This window comes from Brassica napus, chromosome C5 (assembly GCF_020379485.1).
Source record: "Brassica napus cultivar Da-Ae chromosome C5, Da-Ae, whole genome shotgun sequence".
NCBI classification, from domain to species: domain Eukaryota; kingdom Viridiplantae; phylum Streptophyta; class Magnoliopsida; order Brassicales; family Brassicaceae; genus Brassica; species Brassica napus.
In genome coordinates this window covers 54,775,121-54,797,945 of record NC_063448.1, presented here as the reverse complement: position 1 = coordinate 54,797,945, position 22,825 = coordinate 54,775,121, and the positions used below count along the sequence as shown (strand labels likewise).

Here is a 22,825-nt window from a genome sequence, read left to right as displayed (position 1 = left end):
CTGGTTCACGTGTAGGAGTTTTATAGGTCTCGTATCAAATATCAACCAGTGATAGTGAAGGTTTATTTGCACGTGTATAGTCGGTGCTATATATTCTCCGATTTTAAGATCCAATTTAATTAAATATGATCAGCAGATCTAAACAAACTCTCCAGGTTGAAGAAATTTTTATATAGAAAGCCGACAAAAGTACTAATTAAATTTAGAAGTAATATGTTTTGTTATAAACATTGTCCTAAATCAAAAAAAAACTTTGTTTATGACAACATAGAAGCTTTGGGGAGAGGTTCCCTTGTCCATGTATGTAATGTATTGTGCACTTATCTATTTCTATCTTATGGATTTAACAAGTAATGTGATTATGGCAAGGACATAAGCATAAACCTGCTTCTCTATATTATTACCTCTCCAAGTAACTCTGTTTATGGTCTGTACAATCCTCTTCTTCTATGGTCTCATCTCACAAAGCACTGGTTGGTTCCCCTTCATTTTCTCTAGTTTCTGATGTGCTTGCGGGTAGACGCGATCTTTCTGGAGACAAAAAGGAAGTTATTAGATAAGCAGACATCATTAACTGTGAAGAGAAGCTGCCTTACCACCAGTGACATTGGTGATATCATCAAATTCTTTTGAGCAGCAAGTGCTTTTAAGTTGTTACCATGATCAAATCTAGACACATTTCTGCGGAACCAAAGAACTAAACCGAATAGAAAAACAAGGTTCGGTTTCAGTTTAGATACTATCAATTACCCGAGCAGGTCCCATATCTTTACTACCAAAAAAACCGAAACCGAATAACTACCCAAATTTTTATAATTTAGTTTATATACTTATAAATATTAATTATATTTAGTTTGCAAATAATCTGATAATATAAAAAATATTATTTATAACCGAAATACCCAGAAAAAAAAAATTACCAAAATACATTTTATCCAAAATATTTAAAATTATTTGAATTATCTAAAATTTTATCCGAAACTTCCACTCTCTCCCCCAAAAAAAAAAAATCTAAATATTTAATCCCAAAAACTTAAACTTTCTAACTTTTTAACTTGAATTAACCAAAAACTAGAATCGAACCAAAACTGAATCGAAATTACTTCGGATATTAATCGGTTCCTAACTTTGTTACCCGAACCAAACTGAAATAACCGAACCAAATTTTCTAAATACGGATCCCAAATCTCTAGAACGAACCAAGAACCGAATGCAAGGCTAATCAAATCACACACACGCACACCTAGAGATTCAAAAATTTCAAGCTTTGTATCTATCTTAACCAAACTGTGCTCTTGTTTCAAAATCTCAAACTTTAATTTCATTAGTGAAACACTTACATCACTCATCAACGCATCTGTAGCTGTCAGGCGCTCAAGCGGATCAAGAGCCAAAAGCCTATCAACTAACGAAAGCGCCTCAGGAGAGAAATCTTTAAAAGCCTCTCTTACTTTCCTCTTATGCTGTGGTTTAGCCATGTGATTAGAAGGAAGCCTAATCTTTCTCCAATACTCTTCAGAAGGCGATCCGCATAACTTATATATCCTATGTATCTGATCAACCTGCGTCACATTTTCACATTAACACATGAACAAACCAAACAATCCTCAAAAACCTGAAAACATCAAAATACTAACCTCGTTACGACCTGCCATAATCGGTCTACCAGATAACAACTCTGCTAAAATTTCGGGGTGGAGCTGTAATCTAGGACGGCGAGAATCGCTCGAGCTACATGACTAGCGGTGGAGCTGGTAACGTCCATTACTTCCTGGCGAAAACGGCTTTCACTAACTGAAACGTAAAGATAGATTCTCACAGTTTCTTCCTCGTCTTGCAGAATCAGCAAATTGAGAGAGAGCGGAGGTCTCTGGTGTAGCTTTGGTGGGGTTTATGAAACCTACCGTGGTTCTTAAATACACTCTAATTTTATTAACTAGATTTTTTTAGTTAATCAATTTTTGTAGCACAATGAAGCCAATGGAGAAGGAGGTAATGATGGATGTAATAGCTGGAACTATGGTTTTGAAGGTACAATTTAAAACTTTATCACAACGTTAAAGTTTCTTTATTTTAGTATTCGAGTTTATACACTGTTTCTTGACAGGGGAAACTGGTGATGCTCTCACATCAAGTCCTTACATGTTTGACAAATGAAGAATTTTCATTTAGCTTTGATGATTTCTCAGGTAAAACTGTTGCCAACAAAAACATGATATTGTTGTTAACAATCTTATATGATATCAGGGAACACCAATGATGCTAATGGGAGACGAATAAAGACACACCCGATCGATATGGTAATAACAATAGCTACGGACATGATACGGCTCTCAACAATTTCCACTGGAAAGAGGCAAGTCTTAACATCTTGCTGTTGTTATTGATTCTCCCCTGAACTCTTGTACCATGTCTTGTTGTTTCTTTTAAAAAAATCCAGCTCGACGCAAAGAAGGAGAGCCATTTCAGGTTCTTTTCAGAGTTGATCAAGTTCTGACATTCACGCCATGTACTCAAGCACGAAAATTTCCTCAGCAAAGTAGTTAATCGTTATCCTCTCGTTTACATGTAATCCTTGAATCTTTGTGCCTCTACTCTTATGTGCAATGTGTTTTTTTTTTTTGACTGAAGGGCGTGATTACGTGGCATGAAGATAATTGGGACAATCCTGAGAGCAAGTTCCTAGCTTTCACGTAATTGACAAAGATGTCTCATTCTTTGTATTGACGCTTCTAACTATTTGATTAATATGTAAAACTCTAAAATAGACGACATTTCCATTCAAAAGATACAATATATATACAAATATATATATCGAGCAATATGGTAAGTGTATGTTTGTTTAAGGTTTTTATTTCATCTTAAACTCTTATGTTTCCCTTTCTTTAATTCATCTCTATTAAATGCTTGCATCATAGTTGAACATGGGAACCAAACATAAATGTCTTGTAAAATTTAACAGACCATAGCAATAATTATTCAAGAATAAAACATAGCAAATTTAACAGACCATACATAGCCCAAAGTTTTAACGGACAACATAAAACAACACACTCAAAGGTTTTGTCTAACATAAACAATGTTAGCAAACTTGCGAACACACGAGATGGTATTTAGGATAATTCCTTTAAGATACGAAGGGATCTAAGTAGAGATATTATTATCATGCTGCATCAATCAAACGGTAACAGAGACAAATTTGGCCATCTCAAACAGCCCATCCTCAATCACAACATCACACGACTCCATCTTACCCCTAATCTCTCCTCCTTGGCGCCTTTCCAAAGCAATCTCAGCACAGCAAATGACTTGTTTGCCGTCATGTTTTTTAGGAAAGAAGAGAGCCAACTTCTTCTCGCCATAGCTCACCGCTGTGGACCAACTTGAACGAGCAGTCTCCACAGCCAAAAACTCCTCCAAACCGTTGACAACACTCCAACAGCTCTGCTTTGGATCATACGCCCTCAAAACATTCTCAGACAGATCGCGATAGTAGAGGACATCATCAACCACACATGCACCCTTCCAGGCCTTAGAACTCAACACCTCGTCCATCAATTCCCATTTCCTTTCCTCTGGTACATAAACAAAAGAGTCGTGCTTGATGCCACCTTTCATGTAAACCTTACCCTCCATCACCACAGAATCATACCAAAAGTGACCAAGATCTTCAGGCATGTCTTTCGTTACCAACTTAGGCTCCCATGATTGTGTTTCTGTGTCAAACACCTTGACTTCACTCTTCCACGTGTCCCACGACCCAACCGGAAAATAGGAACCACCAATCAGGTAAACCTTCTTGTCGATGACATTAACAACTTTCTTAATCATGGGCTGAGGAATGTCAGAGATGGGCTGAACCGTGTGAGAGGTGCAGTCAATGCTGAGCGCATCTAGATAGCTAAACCCGTACACCTTCGAACCAACCGAGACATAGCTTCCATGGGAAAACACGAGAGGAAGTGATTCGGCGATGACCAAGCGGTTACCGCAGCCGACTTTCCGGTGGAGAATGTAGAAACCGAAATCAACATGAGTATTGGGGTTGTGGAGGACAGCATAGACACGGTGTTCTTTGTAGCCTAGCTGGGATCGCCTCTCGTAGAGAGTAGGAGAGGCAATGAGTTTCCTGAAACTCTTTGAAACGCGGTTGAGAGTCGGGTAATGGCTTATGGGTACACGAGCTACGATCTCAACGATAACGTCCTCTGGAAGTGATGACAGCTCCGGAGATTTCTCCATGTTTTCAGACATCTGAAACAGTTGTGGTTGAGTGAATATCAGGAAATCAACCTGAACAAATAAAAAGGAAATATGTTATTGCTTAGCCTAAAACACGAAAGAGTGCTAGCTCATTCCAAGTTCAGACATCTCCATGTTCAGACAATTAAAAGTTCAGACATCATTCCAAGTTAAGACATCTCCATGAAAATTACAAGCTCAGTGTTCAGACATATCATATCAAACAAGAATCACAAAGAGAAGAAGAAAGAGTAAATAGCTAAGAAGCTACCATGCAGGTAATGGGTAAAGATTAGGGTTTGCAGCATACAGTACAAAAGTTTCAAATTTTTATGTAATAATTTGTCATGAAATGTATGCAGGAGGAAAACCATAACCACCCAAAAAGTTACACTCAGATTTCAACAACAAGATAAAAGAAACCAATCGAACAAAATAGAAAAGGAGGATGGAGGGTGAGAGATAGAAAAAAAAAATCAGATTTTGAGTACAAATCTGCAAGTGGTGAGAGCAACTAACTTAGGATTTACGTAAGATTCTCTCAAGATCCAAACAGAAGACGAGTTGCATGAGAGAAGAAGCAGAGAATGGAACACACTCTTTATAGAGATTGAAAAGTCGCTTTATTTGTGAATTATAATAAAATAAATTTTATTATGGGATTGGAGTCCCCAAAAAGGCAAAAATAATGGACAGGTAACTAAAATGCCTTAATGGCAAACATTTTAATCTCACTACTCCTTAATAATCTTACTATTTATACCATGTATTTCTTCTCATGGCCTATTCTTTTCTTTGTAATACAATTGACATCTTACCTATTATCTATATTAACCTTCCAATTTGATATATTCATCAACAATTCAACAAGGATTCCACTATCTAAACATTCTTCCCCCTTCGCCATAATTCTCTTCACCCACCATTCTACATTTGGCAATTTTGAATCTCTATTTAAAGGTAATTTTTTTGTCATTTTCATGAAATTTTCTTAATAAATTATATATTTGATATGGGTATGTAAACAATTAAATTTCTGTTATGAAACCGTAGTTTTTGAAAACAAATATAAAAATGATAATTAATGATGATTTGGTTTATTTTACGCGATTTTGAAACATACAAAAATCATTACTCTGGTGTTAGTAAATATGTTTGTTGTTTAACACGTTCATTGTCGCGTAAAAAGATTAAATCGAAGCTAAATTTAAAAATTTTAGGTACTATTGAAATAATTATAGTACGACTAAAGCAAAATATGTATTATTAAATTACTGGTTCAACAACAATAAGTCTAGTAGGGCAACAACATTAGCGAATCTTACGTTTAGTTTGCATCATAAGTGAGCATGAACCAAACATATATGTCTCGTCAAAACTGATTACATGTAAAATTTTAAAACTGACTACATATGGTATCGGATATAAAGTAAATTAATTTTCTCGAAGATAAAAAAAAATTCATAAAAAATATTCCATCCGTTCCTAAAAAATGTATGTTCTGGAAAAAAAAATTGTTTCAAAAATATACATTTTTTACTTTTTCAATGAATGATTTTATGAAAAATTGTAAGTTTCAAAAAAAAATTAATGGTGTTTATTGAATTTTTATTGGTTAAAAGTTATGAAAAATTGTTATTCACAAAAAACAATGCATATTTAATGAGTTTTCTTAATATATGTGAAAAGTCTAGAATATGCATCTTTTAAAAACAGAGGGAGTATAAAACTATCTTTTTGAAACAATTTTTTTTCTAAAAAGTATATCTTTGTGAAACGGAGGGAGAATGTGATTAGTTTCGAAAAATATTCTAAGCTAACATGTTACAATAAATTACATAATGACTTTATATACTATTTTTTTGCCAACCATCTGAAATTTTATTGATAAATGCATGCCATAATGGGCTTACATATGGTATCAGATACAAGTATAGCGAGGCCCAATAAAAATTTTATAACTAATGTGTGCTTTCCGACAGTTTCTGTTGTCAAATTTATTCCAAGCTTTTATCAATTTGATTTTATGAAAGTGTGATTAAATCATTATATTGATCTGAAATGTAATAATTTTCTTTAAATTAAGTACATATTGTTTTTACGAAATCACTGCACAGTAATAAGAAATATAAATCACTAAATTTGATAAAGAACAATTTCTCCTAATTAATAATTTAAAATTTAAAATATTTATTTTCAAGGCATAGAAATTAGTCAAAATCTTCACATAAAAACATAATATGAATATTTATTTCTTCAGTGTTTCAATAAAAAAGATAAGATTTATTTCTTTATCCAATCAAAGACTTGGAGTATAACTTTTCTATATACATTTAAAATAAATAAAAGCAAAAATAAAACAAAAACTTTACATAGAATATTATAGAATGTAATCTCCCTCATTTAAATGCTTTTTTTTGTCAAATATCTTGTACAACAATACACAAAATCAAAGAAATAAGAAACATATAACCCACCAAAAATAACAAAATATCTTTTTTTTTTCTTGAAGTAACTATCAAAAAGGAACTTTATGAAACTTGGAGGTGAATAATAAATCTCATCAAATCAAACAACGATTCTTTTCCCTTTAAGCTTAGCAGCCTTTCTTCTCTCCTTGTTAATATCTTTCATCCTCTTAGCTTTAGAGTCATGCGCTTCAGTGGGAGCCAAAGGACCAGACCAAGTCTGAAACGGCTCTTTGGAGTAAGTTGCTGTGAACGAGTTTGAGCTAAACGGCTCTTTCACGTAATTGACAAAGATGTCTCATTCTTTGTATTGTCGCTTCTAATTATTTATTAAGTATATGATTGTTTTTGGTAGGCTCCATGATGGTATAAGCGGCCAAGACGTCTATGCGGCTTTCAACGCCCATGACTACTTTGTCAAGGCTCTTATTCCACTGCCACCGTGGGGAAAGCAAAGCAATGGTTCCGTGTGGTAAGTGTTTCTTTCTTTCATCATCTTTGGTGCTCTGACTTTTCATGACCGACTCAATTGTCATGTTTGGCACTAGGCTGACACAAACCTCGATCGAGTCACCGGATGATTTTGTAAAGGAAGGTGTGGCTGAGACATACAATGTGGCTCCATTCTCTTCGATCCTTCTCAAGTTCATGTAAAGCAAAGCATGCACATCCTTCGTGAAAGATCCATAAGTGTTTATTTGATTAATGTATATGTAAAATTCTAAAATAGACGACATTTCCATTCAAAAGATACAATATATACAAATATATATATCGAGCAATATGGTAAGTGTATGTTTGTTTAAGGTTTTTATTTCACCTTAAACTCCTATGTTTCCCTTTCTTTAATTCATCTCTATTAAATGCTTGCATCGTAGTTGAACATGGGAACCAAACATAAATGTCTCGTAAAATTTAACAGACCATAGCAATAATTATTCAAGAATAAAACATAGCAAATTTAACAGACCATAGCCCAAAGTTTTAAACGACAACATAAAACAACACACTCAAAGGTTTTGTCTAACATGCATAAACAATGTTAGCAAACTTGCGAACACACGAGATGGCATTTAGGATAATTCCTTTAAAATACGAAGGGATCTACATAGAGATACTGCTATTATTATGCTGCATCAAATCAAACGGTAACAGAAACAAATTCGACAATGTCAAACAGCCCATTCTCAATCACAACATCACACGACTCCATCTTACCCAAAATATCTCCTCCTTGGCGCCTTTCCAAAGCAATCTCTGCACAGCAAATGACATTTTTGCCGTCATGTTTTTTAAGAAAGAAGAGAGCCAACTTCTTCTCGCCATAGCTCACCGCAGCGGACCAAATTGAGTGGGCAGTCTCCACGGCCAAAAACTCTTCCAAACCGTTGACAACACTCCAGCACATCTGCTTTGGATCATATGCCATCAGAACCTTCCCGGGACAATCGTGATAGTACAAGACGTTGTCAACCACACATGCACCCTTCCAGGCCTTAGAACTCAACACCTCGTCCATCAATTCCCATTTCCTTTCCTCTGGTTCATAAACAAAAGAGTCGTCCTTGCTGCCACCTTTCACGTAAACCTTACCTTCCATCACCACAGAATCATACCTAAGGGGACCAAGACCTACATGCATGTCTTCCTTTACCAACTTAGGCTCCCATGATTGTGTTTCTGTGTCAAGCACCGTGACTTCACTCTTCCACGTGTCCCACGACCCAACCGGAAAATAGGAACCACCAATCAGGTAAACCTTCTTGTCGATGACATTAGCAACTCTAATAGTCATAACCTGAGGAATGTGAGAGATGGGCTGAACCGTGTGAGAGGTGCAGTCAATGCTGAGCGCATTGAGATCGCTAAACCCGTACACCTTCGAACCAACCGAGACATAGATTCCATCGTAAGACATGTGATCAAGTGATCCGGCGATGACCAAGCGGTTACTGCAGCCGACTTTCCGGTGGAGAATGTAGAAACCGAAATCATCATGAGTATTGGGGTTGCGGAGGACAGCATAGACACGGTGTTCTTTGTAGCCTAGCTGGGATCGCCTCTCGTAGAGAGTAGGAGAGGCAATGAGTTTCCTGAAACTCTTTGAAACGCGGTTGAGAGTCGGGTAATGGCTTCTGGGCACACGAGCTACGATCTCAACGGTAACGTCGTCTGGAAGTGATGACAGCTCCGGAGATTTCTCCATGTTTTCAGACATCTGAAACAGTTGTGGTTGAGTGAATATCAGGAAATCAACCTGAACAAATAAAAAGGAAATATGTTATTGCTTAGCCTAAAACACGAAAGAGTGCTAGCTCATTCCAAGTTCAGACATCTCCATGTTCAGACAATTAAAAGTTCAGACATCATTCCAAGTTAAGACATCTCCATGACAATTACAAGTTCAGTGTTCAGACATATCATATCAAACAAGAATCACAAAGAGAAGAAGAAAGAGTAAATAGCTAAGAAGCTACCATGCAGGTAATGGGTAAAGATTAGGGTTTACAGCATACAGAACAAAAGTTTCAAATTTTTATGTAATAATTTGTCATGAAATGTATGCAGGAGGAAAACCATAACCACCCAAAAAGTTACACTCAGATTTCAACAACAAGATAAAAGAAACCAATCGAACAAAATAGAAAAGGAGGATGGAGAGTGAGAGATAGAAAAAAAAAATCAGATTTTGAGTACAAATCTGCAAGTGGTGAGAGCAACTAACTTATTTACGTAAGATACTCTCAAGATCCAAAGAGAAGACGAGTTGCATGAGAGAAGAAGCAGAGAATGGAACACTCTTTATAGAGATTGAAAAGTCGCTTTATTTGTGAATTATAATAAAATAAATTTTATTATGGGATTGGAGTCCCCAAAAAGGCAAAAATAATGGACAGGTAACTAAAATGCCTTAATGGCAAACATTTTAATCTCACTACTCCTTAATAATCTTACTATTTATACCATGTATTTCTTCTCATGGCCTATTCTTTTCTTTGTAATACAATTGACATCTTACCTATCTATATTAACCTTCCAATTTGATATATTCATCAACAATTCAACAAGGATTCCACTATCTTAACATTCTTCCCCCTTCGCCATAATTCTCTTCACCCACCATTCTACATTTGGCAATTTTGAATCTCCATTTAAAGGTATTTTTTTGTCATTTTCATGAAATTTTCTTATTAATAGATTATATATTTGATATGGGCAACGTAAACAATTAAATTTCTGTTATGAAACCGTAGTTTCTGAAAACAAATATAAATATTTTTTTCGAATGGGATCCACCTATGATGAGGTGGATAGCTTTGGGGGAGAGTATTATATACTCCTTAATGGCAAACATTTCAATTTTGTTCGCAAAAAAAAAAAACATTTCAATTTCACTACTCCTTAATAATCTTACTATTTATACCATGGATAGTCTTAAGGGAGAGCATTACAAAATTTAGATAATTTAAATATTTTGGATATAATTCGGAGTATATGATTAGTTTCGAAAAACATTCTAAGTTAACATGTTACAATAAATTACATAATGACTTTATATACTTTTTTTTTTGTCGACCATCTGAAATTTTGTTGATAAATGCATGCTATAATGGGTTTACATATGGTATCAGATACAAGTATAGTGAGGCCCAATCAAAATTTTATAACTAATGTGTGCTTTCCGACAATTTCTGTTGTCAAATTTATCTCAAGCTTTCGTCGGTTCCGATTTTATGAAAGTGTGATTACATCATTATATTGATCTGAAATGTAATAATTTTCTTTAAATTAAGTACATATTGTTTTTAAGAAATCATTGCACAGTAATAAGAAATATAAATCACTAAATTTGATAAAGAACAATTTCTTCTAATTAATAATTTAAAATTTAAAATATTTTACTTTCAAGACATAAATTAGTCAAATCTTTACATAAAAAAACATAATACGAAGATATATTTCTTCAGTGTTTCAGTAAAAAAGATAAGATTTATTTCTTCATCCACTATAAGACTTGGAGTATAACTTTTCTATATACATTTAAAATAAATAAAAACAAAAATAAAACAAAAACTTTACATATAATATTATAGAATGTAATCTCCCTCATTTAAATGCTTTTTTTTTTGTCAAATCTCTTGTACAACAATACACAAAATCAAATAAATAAGAAACATATAACCCACAAAAAAAGCAAAAAAAATCTTCTTTTTTTTTTCTCGAAGTATCTATCAAAAAGGAACCTTATGAAACTTGGAGCTGAATAATAATTAATAATCTCATCAATCAAACAACGATTCTTTTCCCTTTAAGTTTAGCAGCCTTTCTTCTCTCCTTGTTAATATCTTTCATCCTCTTAGCTGTTGAGTCATGCGCCTCAGTGGGAGCCAAAGGGCCTGACCAAGTCTGAAACGGCTCTTTGGAGTAAGTTGCAGTGAACGAGTTTGAGCTAAACGGTATCTCTGATGGATCAAGACGCCGTGAAGATCCCACTTGATAACCAAGTGAACCGTCTTGATGCGGTGGAGGAAACTTCTCACTCTTGCTCTTAGCATTAGCGTGTGTGATCAAACGCATCCTCTGTTATAGAAAATAGATTCAGTTCATACAATGAACTGAGAAGTAAACTAAGAATGTTGTGTGAAAGAGTCCTTACATCGATGTTAGATTGATTCTCAGCATTGGCTTCAGGAGCAGGCATTGCTCTAGGTGCTCGGTCTCTAGGTCTGATTCTTCTTCCGCTCTCTCCTTGAACCTTACGTACTTCCCTTTGTCTGCATACATGAATACATCTCTCAAGCAAAACCGAAACCAAACTCCCACAAGCCATAAAAGGAAACTTTACCTCCTATACTCTTCATCTCGTTTCTTGGCATCAATCTCTTTAGTTGGAGGATATTTGGGGAGCTCAGAGGGCTCACATGCAAACGGCTCCGTCGTGAAGAACTGTACAGCCAAAGCAAATCAGACATTGAAGTCTAAATCATGATCAAATCACACGTCCAAAGATTCAAAGTTTCAAGGTTTTCATCTATCTTAACCAAACTGCTCTGTTTCAAAATCTCAAACTTTTCATTGTGAAAATAGGGCTGGGATTTTGAACTGAATCGAACCCGCCGAACCGAACCAAACCAAAATTTTGGTTAGTTCGGTTAGGAGTTCGGTTCGAGTCTATAGATGTTTTAAGAAGGTTCGGTTTTCGGTTTGCCAATCGGTTACTTCGGTTTTCTTAAGAAAAAAAAATTATAACCAAGCCATACAAAAACAGCCGAACCGAACTAACGGAATTTCAAACTGAACTAACCGATCTTATCCAAAATTTTAACAAAACTAAACCAAAATATAACCGAAATCAAATACTTCAATAGGATTTTCAAAAACCTAACTAACTGAATACCAAACCAAACATTATTTTGAGTTAATTCAGTAAGATCTACATTGAACCGAACTAACCGAAAACCGAACTACCCGAACCGCAAGCCATTAGTGAAACACTTACATCACTCGTCAAGGCATCTGTAGCTGTCAGGCGCTCAAGCGGATCAAGAGCTAGAAGCCTATCAACTAACGAAAGCGCCTCAGGAGAGAAATTTTTAAATTCCTCTCTTACTTTCCTCTTATGCTGTGCTTTAGCCGTGTGATTGGCATGCTTAACGTGAGAAGGAAGCCTAATCTTTCTCCAATACTCTTCAGAAGGCGACCCACATAACTTATATATCCTATGTATCTGATCAACCTGCGTCACATTTTCACATCAACACATGAACAAAACCAAACCTGAAAACATAAAACATCATTTACTAACCTCGTTACGACCTGGCATAATCGGTCTACCAGACAATAACTCTGCTAGAATGCAACCAGCGCTCCATAGATCAATGCCAACACCATACTCAACAGCACCGTGAAGCAGCTCAGGTGCTCTGTACCATAAAGTAACAACCCTCGTCGTCATTTTTTGCCTTATACTCGCATCAAAGAACGTCGCAAGACCAAAATCTCCTATCCTCAGAACTCCATCGTCGTCTATAAGAAGGTTTGATCCTTTGATGTCACGGTGAAGCACTCCTCGGCTGTGGCAGTGCTCGAGCCCCGAGAGTATTTGCTTCATATAGCACTTAACCTGAACACATAAACATTATCAAACACACTGTGCATACGATCCTTCTCTTGTTGACTAATGTAATGCTTCCTGACCTGTTGTTCGGTGAATGTTATGACAGGGCTTGCGGCGAGACCAGCTAGATCGTGATGCATATAACGGAACACCAAGTATAAGCTATTTGACATCCTGGAGGTAACCAAACCTTCTAGCTTGATGACATTGGGATGATTCAACCTCCTCAGGATCAGAATCTCTCTAGCCATGAACTTCAAGTTCTCCTGTTCCATAGTCTCGCACCGCACTTTCTTTAGCGCCACGATGGCTCCAGTCAACGAGTCTCTCGCTTTGTACACATTACTATACGTTCCTGATCCAATCTACACAAAGAAACAGACTTCAAACTCATTGCAAAGAACTAAACACACACACAAGAAAAGAGAGAATCTTTTCGGTTTACCTTCTCAATCTTCTCAAAGGAATCAGCTTTTCTTGGAAGCCACCCGTTTAGAGCTTCACCGCAGACTTCAGTCAGCCACGGTGGCCACCCGGCTGCAACTTGCTCGCCTGGCAAGTTCTTTGGTGGGTTGCTTAGTCTCGGATCAGGCTTAGTAGTAGACTTTTTTCTTTCGCCTTTAGGCTTCTTCTCTTTGACATCTCCGTTCTCTTCCTTGTGATCTTCCACAATAGCTTCACCATTCCTAACCTCCTCACCAGTTGAAGAAACAACAACAGCAACACTAGTGCTCTCTGTAGTAGTCACGGACACATTGTTTGCTTCTTTGCGGTTAGACTCGATCCTTGTACTAGCTTCCTCTCTAGACTCGGAAACTAATCCTGATGATCCGGGTCTACTCAATACACAACCCATCTCATCAAACTAAACCTTCATCTCTTTGGTCCAAGTCAAATCTCTTTTGAATCAACTTCAACTGCAACACAACACATAGTTGATAAAGTCAAATCCTTTTAACTCCAAACCCAGGGAATCAGATTTGACTAAAAACAGCTTAGGAAAATTTTGAGAAAACAAATGGTTTTTGGAGAAAGTTACTTACTTTATGATCGGAGAGGAGAGAAATTGGCGACCCAGATGGTCAAATCTGAAACTTTGAACAGGCAAGAACAGCTGCCAGAGATTCAACCCCTTAGTTTATAAAGACAGGATGATGTGCGGAGACAAGTCAAAGATCTGAAACTTGTTTAGAGATATACAAAGCTGACTCAAAACTCAAGAAGAAAGAGAGCCCAACAGAAAAAAGAAAAAAAAAAAAAAAAAAAAAAAAAAAGAAAAAATGAGTGTTCACAAGTTTTAAAAATCAAACCTTTAAAAAGCACCAAAAAAAGAAAGAAAGAAAAATCAATTAAGGGTTTGAAAAAAGGCAAAGTGATACATATACACACTACATTAAGGAAAGAGACCAGCTTTGAGTAAGGAACCAACCTCAAGAGGAGAAGTGATTTGGTTGAACTGTTTTCTTTTAATTTGGTCTTCTTTGGGTTTGAATCAGACAAGAAAAACGAATAAATAGAAACAAACGGAAGATATGTTTGGCTGTTTTTATGATGTGTTAATTGTTTTTGGAAGACGCAAACAAGTCAAGAAAAGGCTCAACGTTACTACTCTTCTTCAGCCCCCACCAACCTAAAACCTCAGAGACACACCATTTGATATTTAGTTGTCCTCTCTTTTTAAACTTTTAGACCATAAAGTTTATGTAGAGAATTAAAGTTGTTTTCTTTTGAAATTTCTGGAATTTTTTTATCTCTTTTTTTTTTTAAACACATTTTTATTTATAAAACATTGCTGTCTTAAAAGCATTTCTGGATTGTTTCGGGTTTTTTAATGTAATGGTGCTACAGAAGTGGATTGTTTTGTTGCAATGAAAATGATCAAGTAAATGGAAAAACACGTTAGTTTGATATATATAATATATAGTTGGTCAAACAACATTAAGAAACAATATTTGGTATACATCCACCTAATGCTGGAATATTTATGTCACTAAAATAATACCATGACTTTTTAAATATTAAAATATGAATTGGAATAAGAAAAATCATTATGATATACAATGAGAGTTTCCTTCCATCTCTCCAATCAAAGAAGCTCCTTAATCAAAGACTAAATTGTAAACTAAACAAGGAACAAAAGCCAAGGAACTAGTGATTACTCCTGTCCTTTAGAATAATCTATTTTCCTCTTTCTCTTATGTAATTTAATTTAATAAGAGAAACATATATCTCAGAGGTAGTTGTTTTAAAAGATATATCAAAATTGTGCCAGACAATAACCAAAATAAATATATGCATAACCTCATAGTCAATAAAGAAAAAATGCATAAGTTAATTAGAAAAAAAAAATCGGTGGAGGTATAGACACGTTTTCTAGCATATATTTGATTTTATCATGAAACCAAATTTTATTTTATTTAATATTTAGCTAGAATCTGAGTCCTAATCTGCAAAGTTAATTATTAAGCTAGGCCCAAGATGTCGATTTAGCTCGGCCCAATGTAATAACTAGCTTGGCCCATTTAGTCTTCTCCTCTGTTATATAGTTTCATCGCTGCGATTGCTTCTGTGTTACACAGATTTTTTCCTGGAAAAGAAAATTCAGAGCTCGGAGCTTCCAGGTACCGTTTCACTCGCTGATTTGCCATAATTTTCTCGGTAGAGAGAGATTCGGTTTCGCAGTTTCAGCTGGATAGGTTTACCTGTGATTTCGCTAGAATTTGAGCTGATTCGTGTCGATTTAGGGTTGTATTGTGTTCGATGTTAAAGTGGATAACCTAATCTGTGCAGGAAGTAATATCAATGGGTAGTGAAGATGAATCGATAGAGCAGAAGTCTGCTGCTCGTAAAGAGGCGCTGAGAGCTTTAAGAGCAGCTAAGGAGCTGTCAGAGAGCAAGGAAGAGGGAGGAGGAGATGACTCTGCTGCTGTGGAAGAAGAGTGAGTATGCTTTGTTCTTTTCTTAGTTTATTGATCTAGAGCTCTATCTACAGTCATGATTCATAGAAAAGAAGAAAACTTGTCAAGATATTTAGGGAAGGAACGATTTGACTAGCATATGATTGATGTGTTGTTGGCTAAATCAGAAGAAGGAGCTTCCCTAGTGCTTTGGTTTTGCCTTTTTGTTATACTATCTATCGCTATATAATACAATGCCCTTTACCAAAACAGTGGTTTCGTTTTTGAACTTGCATTCTTGTGTATACTTTGCTTAAGTGATTGGTTTCATTTACTCGATTGTATTGTCATGTGCTTACTGCTTATGTATTCTTTTGGATTTGACAGTGGTCCAGCCATGAAGTTTAGAAATTATGTTCCACAAGCTAAGGAGCTTCAGGACAGTAAAGTTGTACCACCAGAGCTACCCAAATTCGAAGATCCAGTTGCTGCACTTCCACCTGCAGTGGAGAAGAAGGAGGTGTGTGGATTGCTTTTCTTTTTTTATCTTTTCATGGACAACCAAAACCTCTGTTATTTGTAGCGTTGCTTGTTTTTACTTGTGATGTTTAGCTTACACCGGAATTTATCAATGTTAGGACCCATTTGTCAACATTGCTCCAAAGAAACCCAACTGGGACCTTCGAAGAGATGTCCAGAAGAAGCTTGACAAGCTCGAAAGGCGGACCCAAAAGGCAATGTATAAACTCATGGGTAAGCGGCAACTTTCATCTACATGCTTTATCTCATTCAGGGGAATCTTACTTTAAGTGAATATGCATGGTTCATGCGTAATAAGTATATGTTAATATGTCTCTTGTAGACATGAGTAGTAGTACTAGGAACATTCAGTTCGTTGACATTGTGGTCTGTTGTTATTTAAGTGCAAAATAGAGCGATCTTGTACTTGTTAGAATTTTATTTGAATCCGACTCCATTAGAATTGTAACAACTGTTATTATGGGGCTGACATTCATTTTCTTTGCAGAGGAGCATGAGAAGGAACGTGAGACGGCTGAAACTGATGACAATGCAATAGAAAGTTAAAGACGTGATCACACGAAAGAAGCTGCAGAATATTCTATTCAGTTTTTGTATAACTGACTATTAAGCTTCTGTCTTCAGAGAGTACACCATGGTGCCTTGTTTATTTTCTTGTATGAATATGAAAAGTACGTTCAGTTTGGTTTGATTGAACTTCAGATTAATTCACTTTGGTCCAGTTTTAGTTTATGGAAGCTTATGAATGTTAGATTTTACTTTAGATACAGAGCATTGGTTATTTATTTTTTTGTTTCAGGGAACAGCTGAAAACATATATAAAGTTTGTTTTTGTTCTTTCCCAAAGAACAAACCCAATGTACAAAAGATTAATAAAGTTTTCGACACCATCTCGTCTAAAGATCTTGGACCTTTTATCGATAGCACTGCATTCAAGCCCCACTTCTTATGAGTCCCAACTCCTTTAGAGCAGACTTATTCGCCAGCATGAAGCCGAGTAACACTAAACCAAGATTAATATGCTTTCGGAACTAACAAACATTGAAAAGCTATAGACTTCAAATGAACCAGCAGATTCCCAATTTGGAGACACTCAGAAACTTGCCCGGTGACAAATCTGTAACGCAATAAAGGACATGGTGATATTCATTCTCAACCATAAAAGTATGTTCCTATCATTGTTCCAAATGTAAGAAAAAAGAGCAATCTACAAAAGGCTTCGGTATCAGGGGACACATGAAAAATCTACCAAGGCTTTTTTTAAGGTCAATTCTTCTATGAAAATACCTAAAATGAAATCATCTCTCAAGGTAAACAAAACCATCACATAGATGGAGCCTGAGAAGTGCTGTTCCACAAACTTTATCTCGACATAATGCATTTTCTCATGAGTTTTTTTTTTCACCTTCTTCGAGTAATTTACCTCAAAAGTTATCTAGCTATAGCCACCCTGTAGTTGAGGATTAGATCCTCAGGTTTCTTCCATATATATACCCTCACAGTTGCCAAACTCATCTCTGGAGCTAAGACCTGATATACAATCACAGAAAACAACCTTGATCAGCCACAAACTACAAACGACAAATTATTGTTGGGTTCCTTGAAGCTGACTTGCCTGGTTATTGCATAAGATCTCAATGGAAGGTTTGAGTTTCTGCCAAGGCTTTGATCCAGACGGTAGCAGTCCATTTCCTGCAAACAGAGGCTGTGGTCCTCCATCGATAGCTAAACTATCCAACGGACTGTCAAGAACCATCTTTTCCACAACGTAATTGGTAACCTACATAGACATGTTGCAAAAAACTAAGCCACTGAATAACAGAAAGTGCAAGCATAACTGTTGGTTTAATTTACAGACAAGTGTACCTTGTGAACTCTTAAGATCCGAGGTGCACTAAGTTTCCCTAGTGTGACCACCTGCACATTTGAGCCTTCACATGGATGCAGGAAGAAGCTTAATCTGAAAAATTTGAAGAACTTTCAAAAGTAAGATACTAAAGCAAGACAGTGTGCTTTATCTTTTAATAAAAAAAATGCTAAAACTCCAAACTATTTTTTTAATTAGAGAACAAGGTGGTGTCAAGTACTTTGTATTTTCTCTAGGAGGAAGGCGATTGTTCAAGACGGCATCAAGGCACCACAAGGGGAAGTCCTTCTCATCTTCAGTTCCGGTAAACTCAGTTATCTTCTTCCTCCATGGACCTCCTTGAGAGCCCTCGGTAATGATGGACGGAGGGGAGACAGAAGGAAACTCAAAGGGAGGATACACCGGATCATTCGCTGCACTGCTGTCTTCAGTTTTGGATGCAGTCAGATTCTTTTTGGAGTCTTTTGCGGATAGAATATCTCCAGAGGCAGAAGCTTGGGGTTTTGGTTTGTGCTTCTTCTTCGCTAGCCAATGACCCATCAGGCCTTTCAGTGTTTCACGGGATAGATTAATCTACAAATTACACAATCCAATGACAAAATATCAGTTTAGATTGACTAACCTTAGAGCCTATAAGAGTCTAAGTTGTTCAATTATGAATCATTAACGATATGTAACAGTAAGATAAAAGCTTCCGGTTAACTTCAACATAAGTAAAGATCTTTACAGGCATTTAATCTAACCTTATCATCTTCAGGTCGCCCGGAAACTTTGAGGTCAGCTGAATACATCTCAGCAGAGAAGCATTGTGGAGTCTCAAGATGAACGGATAAGCACCCAAGTCGTGTGTCCACAGTAAACCATGATGGAATGCTTACCTGAAAACGCAGAGACGAACAATATATCATGAAGGTATACACAAAACTGCTAGTCTCGCTAAAGAAAATAAATCAAGAGACTTACCATTTCAAATAGTTCTTCTTTCTTCTCTTCAAATGATATCTGCAAACATGGAAACAGATAATTTCAGAGTTAAAGCAGCATGTACATATAAAAATATCAGAAACTCAAAAGGAAGCATAAGTTCCATAGAGACCTTCCCGAAGTCCTCAACCACAACACCCTTAGTTATATTCCACAGCTTCACTGAGCCAGCTGCGTCCTGCCAAAAAAAAAACCCACAAATATAATTAAAATCTGTGGCTTTATCAACGGTGGTCTTACCATAGCATTCAAGAGAAGTTTATTTCACCTTGGTTAAAATTTGCCTTTTGTTATTCAGAATCTCATGCTGCACAATCGGGTGGCTTCCAGGAATAGTCACTAACGGCTCCTTGTAGGCAGGGGGCTGCAGAGAAGCCAAAAAAAAATCAGATAAACAGACTCAAAAAGGTTAAAACAGAATCATTTAGAGGGAGATCATTATTTTTCTTACAGGATTTAGTCCTTCCAATGACACTCTCGCCCTATTAAAAGACAAGTTCCCAGCCAAGAAAGAGCCACCTCGCTGAAAGACCTTTTGAGGACTCTGAACTTCGGCGGGCCATCTCTCTACAGAGGAGTCTGTTGTTGCAACCCATATACTATCATCTTGCAAAGCTAGTTGCTGAATCGGATGTTCCTTAGTGCACAGCAAAACGCTCTCTCTTGTTCCCAAGTCTGTCAAGTATAACTGACGGAAACAAAATCACATCAATGGAACTGAAAAAGGAAATTATACTATGGAGAGAACCAAGTTTGGAGTCAACTCACAGATTGGTCTCTTCCACCGCTATAAACATGAGTAAACGATGAAGTGCATGCAAGCGCCCAAACAGAATCTGTATGCACCGCATAGGTATGAAGACATCGCTGCTGACCTAGATCCCAAAGTCTAAAAATGAAAATGTAGAACCAGTTAGAAGAACTGAAACGACACTACAGCTGCCGCCACAGGGCTCATAGTTCTGAAGTAATTAAGAAAAGATAGAGACCTTATCATAGAATCAGAGGACCCAGACAAGCAAAACCTGCAGTCTCAAGGTGAGAAACACGAGAATAAATCAGACAGAGAAGAGAACAGGCACCAAAAGGACCCAAAATAAACATACCTGCCAGTCGAGTCCAGAAGCAGCACTCTGACATTATCTGTATGCCCCCTCAGCTTCATACTTTTTGAACCAGTTCTAGGGTCCCAGACACGTAAAACCTGCAATAAACAAAAACTCAATTATTGTCTCTGTCTATGTCTTGTTCTCCGGTAATCATTCTCAGAAGCCTAAATTGTATGAATACCTTCTCTGTTCCACCAGAGACGAGCGTCGTCCCCGTATCATTCATCGCCAAAGCATAGACAGACTCCTTATGGCCTTTGGCAACTGTTGGTGCGTACCCATGGGATGGTGATGACTGCACAGAGATATTGTTGCTGGAACCAACATTTCTTAAACTTGCAACGGGCTGAGAGCTCCCAATACCATTTGCACCATTTGAGGAACTATCTTCCATCGAATCATTAGCTTTCGTAACTGGTGATAAAGCGGCTTCAATATCCCATATAAAAACCTCCCCACCAAGGCCACCAGATGCAACAACATTGCACTAACAGATGCGACATCAAAGATAGTATCATAATGTGGTAATGAGAACCTCAAATATCATACAAAAAAAGTACGAAAGAATGACAAAATTACATTTTGTGCCGCAACTGCCAAACAAATAACATAGTCAGAGTGCTGACGGAGAGTCCTCGTACAAACTCCATCTGATAAGCTGTCCCATGTCTAGAGTGTGACAAAAAACATTAAAAATTTGGATATATATTTCTAGCAACTGTGAGAAATTCACAAACCTTGACCGTAGTGTCTGAAGAACAAGAAACAAGAGTGCTATCACCAGCCAAAGCAGCGTCATTCACCTGACCAATCAACAAAGTGACCAATCAACAAAAAGGGTTTCAAATTATCAGAAGTACAAGAGCACAAGGTTCACCTCAGGAAACATATGATCCTAATTACTAATCATTCCTATACAGTTAGCTTTAGAGTGTTAGGAAAAAAAAAAACTCCATACCCAATCAACATGAGACTCGAACGTAGCAGAGCAAAGAGGCGCATCTTCATCAAACGACCACCTCTTGAGTGTACCGTCACGACTTCCAGTGAAAAGGAAACTCTGATCACTGGAAACAGACGATTTCAACACATCCAAGCAATTAACGCCAGCACAGTGCTGCAGAATCACATAAAGTTGAACATAAGCTTGAGTTGAGAAATGAGATAAACTATAACTTCAAACTATTGTAAGACTTGTCTCTAGTTAAAGAAAATAGAAAGAGAGAAATCAAAGAAGCTGACCTGAGTGTCGTTGGCATCGTTTAAGACATAAGTAAGCTTCTTCTCTTTGCGAGCGCGGACAGAACCGCCATTACTCCCGGAACTTGCAACCCGGTGCATCTCCTGAAAAAAGGATTAATCAGAAAAAAAAAAAAAAAAACCAGCACGTAAGTAAACTAAAACAACATCCTCTTCTTCAAACAAGACAGGTGTTACTGAATATTACTACGGCAAAAGCTAGGACAGTGATTAGTCTTATAAGAGATCCCATATAAGAAACGATAGATAATAAGCTTGGAAAAATCGATAATCAGCTAAATTGTAATGATTAAAAATCAAAAAGGCCAAACCCAATTACGAGATAATCAGATTACAAAAAAAAAAAATCATCACTTTACGACTCCCTGCTTATAAATTCCACACCTTTATACGGATAAAGGAACAATCTGGATACCTTTTATCTGAACTTCCGATGCAATCGATGATGATTCACTACGAAGACTCAGCAACCTCTTAGCACACACAGAGAGAGAGAAGGAGAAGACGAAGAAAACCCTAGAAAGGATCCTTCGCTGCGAGATTTGGGAATCAGATTGATCTAACAGGATTGAGAAACCTTATTAGAGTCAAGAGAGCAGCCTTTTTCTCATCTCAAGGCCGTGCGATTGCGTTTGTGAGAGAATCGGATGATGAAGAAAGAAGAAAAAATGATTTTTTTTTTTTTTAATTGAAAGAAGAAGAAAAAATGGGAACACAAAAACTCTTTCAAAGGCTTCGACTTGGTAAAAATCAGCCCATTGAATTAAGGATAAGATTTAGAGAATATAATTAAATCATTTTTTTATATATCGTTATTAATTTTCCTATTGGTTGAAAGACTTAGTTAGTTACTGACTACTGGTTTTAAACTTAAAACCATATACCGGTAATTACAACCGTAATCGAAAGCTCTCCTGGGCGTTCGGGTTCGGATCGGGTTTTTCGGATTTCGGTTCTATTTTGTAACACTCTCTAGATCTCATTCTAGTAAATTTACAAGTACAGATCGGATTCAGATATAACACTTTGGTTTCGGATCGGTCCGGATATATCCAAAGTAACCATATATCATTCGGATTCGGGTTATATTGGATCGGCTCGGGTATATCCATAGTAAAATCTAAAATTCAAAAGTAAAACATAAAAAATATATACTTCTTTGTATATAATGGAGTATTTAAGGTATTTATTTAAATTTTAAATATTTATTGTTAGATATCATATCCAAATAAATATGAAATTGAATATTTGAAATATATATTTATGTTTCAAATATTTATATTGTATATTAATTTAGGCATTCAGATCGGTTTCTTCGGATATTTTTTCGTGTTTTCGGG

General features: G+C 36.5%; 6 protein-coding genes and 1 long non-coding RNA gene across 16 annotated transcripts; 2 read left to right on the top strand and 5 right to left on the bottom strand.

Annotated features, from left to right (window-relative positions):
• Positions 1–178: 178 nt before the first annotated feature.
• On the bottom strand, positions 179–1,748 carry LOC111206531 (probable serine/threonine-protein kinase At1g54610). 2 transcript variants are annotated; one of them, XM_022703631.2, is made up of 3 exons: positions 1,638–1,748; positions 1,341–1,562; positions 179–531 (listed from the first exon to the last, which is right to left on the bottom strand). In XM_022703631.2, the coding sequence occupies exons 1-3, from the start codon at positions 1,653–1,655 to the stop codon at positions 448–450; spliced, it is 324 nt and encodes a 107-aa protein (XP_022559352.1). In that variant the 5' UTR covers positions 1,656–1,748; the 3' UTR covers positions 179–447. The 2 variants fall into 2 exon arrangements, with proteins under 2 accessions (XP_022559352.1, XP_048615426.1); XM_048759469.1 differs by lacking the exon at positions 179–531 and having other exon boundaries at positions 1,000–1,562.
• On the top strand, positions 1,283–7,452 carry LOC111206532. 3 transcript variants are annotated; one of them, XR_007324361.1, is made up of 5 exons: positions 1,283–1,754; positions 1,841–2,031; positions 2,108–2,539; positions 2,632–2,693; positions 7,066–7,452. It is a non-coding gene; the product is annotated as an uncharacterized LOC111206532 (long non-coding RNA). The 3 variants fall into 3 exon arrangements; XR_007324362.1 differs by lacking the exon at positions 7,066–7,452 and having other exon boundaries at positions 1,841–1,884; positions 1,951–2,031; positions 2,632–2,886; XR_007324360.1 differs by lacking the exon at positions 7,066–7,452 and having other exon boundaries at positions 2,632–2,886.
• LOC106453016 (F-box/kelch-repeat protein At4g38940) lies at positions 2,950–4,866 on the bottom strand. 2 transcript variants are annotated; one of them, XM_013895229.3, is made up of 2 exons: positions 4,762–4,866; positions 2,950–4,293 (listed from the first exon to the last, which is right to left on the bottom strand). In XM_013895229.3, exon 2 carries the CDS (start codon positions 4,252–4,254, stop codon positions 3,178–3,180), a length of 1,077 nt encoding a protein of 358 aa, XP_013750683.1. In that variant the 5' UTR covers positions 4,255–4,293; positions 4,762–4,866; the 3' UTR covers positions 2,950–3,177. The 2 variants fall into 2 exon arrangements, with proteins under 2 accessions (XP_013750683.1, XP_022559351.1); XM_022703630.2 differs by having other exon boundaries at positions 2,950–4,254; positions 4,762–4,812.
• Positions 7,453–7,624: 172 nt separating the features above from the next.
• On the bottom strand, positions 7,625–9,522 carry LOC106453018 (F-box/kelch-repeat protein At4g38940-like). 2 transcript variants are annotated; one of them, XM_022703628.2, is made up of 2 exons: positions 9,436–9,522; positions 7,625–8,967 (listed from the first exon to the last, which is right to left on the bottom strand). In XM_022703628.2, the coding sequence occupies exon 2, from the start codon at positions 8,926–8,928 to the stop codon at positions 7,852–7,854; it is 1,077 nt and encodes a 358-aa protein (XP_022559349.2). In that variant the 5' UTR covers positions 8,929–8,967; positions 9,436–9,522; the 3' UTR covers positions 7,625–7,851. The 2 variants fall into 2 exon arrangements, with proteins under 2 accessions (XP_022559349.2, XP_013750684.2); XM_013895230.3 differs by having other exon boundaries at positions 7,625–8,928; positions 9,436–9,497.
• Positions 9,523–10,773: 1,251 nt separating this feature from the next.
• Positions 10,774–14,478, bottom strand: LOC106453014 (probable serine/threonine-protein kinase At1g54610). 4 transcript variants are annotated; one of them, XM_013895227.3, is made up of 9 exons: positions 14,258–14,478; positions 13,872–13,942; positions 13,274–13,745; positions 12,909–13,193; positions 12,517–12,834; positions 12,211–12,447; positions 11,557–11,657; positions 11,368–11,485; positions 10,774–11,291 (listed from the first exon to the last, which is right to left on the bottom strand). In XM_013895227.3, the coding sequence occupies exons 3-9, from the start codon at positions 13,682–13,684 to the stop codon at positions 10,998–11,000; spliced, it is 1,764 nt and encodes a 587-aa protein (XP_013750681.2). In that variant the 5' UTR covers positions 13,685–13,745; positions 13,872–13,942; positions 14,258–14,478; the 3' UTR covers positions 10,774–10,997. The 4 variants fall into 4 exon arrangements, with proteins under 4 accessions (XP_013750681.2, XP_022559348.2, XP_048615423.1 ...); XM_022703627.2 differs by having other exon boundaries at positions 13,872–13,960; positions 14,258–14,468; XM_048759466.1 differs by having other exon boundaries at positions 13,872–14,005; positions 14,258–14,466.
• An 898-nt stretch (positions 14,479–15,376) lies between these two features.
• LOC106453020 (coiled-coil domain-containing protein 12) lies at positions 15,377–17,028 on the top strand. 2 transcript variants are annotated; one of them, XM_013895233.3, is made up of 5 exons: positions 15,377–15,449; positions 15,619–15,767; positions 16,113–16,245; positions 16,364–16,478; positions 16,753–17,028. In XM_013895233.3, exons 2-5 carry the CDS (start codon positions 15,631–15,633, stop codon positions 16,809–16,811), a joined length of 444 nt encoding a protein of 147 aa, XP_013750687.1. In that variant the 5' UTR covers positions 15,377–15,449; positions 15,619–15,630; the 3' UTR covers positions 16,812–17,028. The 2 variants fall into 2 exon arrangements, with proteins under 2 accessions (XP_013750687.1, XP_048615420.1); XM_048759463.1 differs by having other exon boundaries at positions 15,399–15,524.
• Positions 17,019–22,217, bottom strand: LOC106453019 (WD repeat-containing protein 48). Its single transcript, XM_013895232.3, has 19 exons — positions 21,901–22,217; positions 21,468–21,569; positions 21,184–21,342; positions 20,963–21,028; positions 20,805–20,894; positions 20,407–20,712; positions 20,223–20,320; positions 20,106–20,141; positions 19,885–20,005; positions 19,568–19,804; positions 19,385–19,480; positions 19,229–19,294; positions 19,096–19,134; positions 18,876–19,010; positions 18,353–18,705; positions 18,132–18,225; positions 17,881–18,045; positions 17,689–17,795; positions 17,019–17,382 (listed from the first exon to the last, which is right to left on the bottom strand). Exons 2-18 carry the CDS (start codon positions 21,564–21,566, stop codon positions 17,697–17,699), a joined length of 2,259 nt encoding a protein of 752 aa, XP_013750686.2. The 5' UTR covers positions 21,567–21,569; positions 21,901–22,217; the 3' UTR covers positions 17,019–17,382; positions 17,689–17,696.
• Between the last annotated feature and the right edge of the window lie 608 nt (positions 22,218–22,825).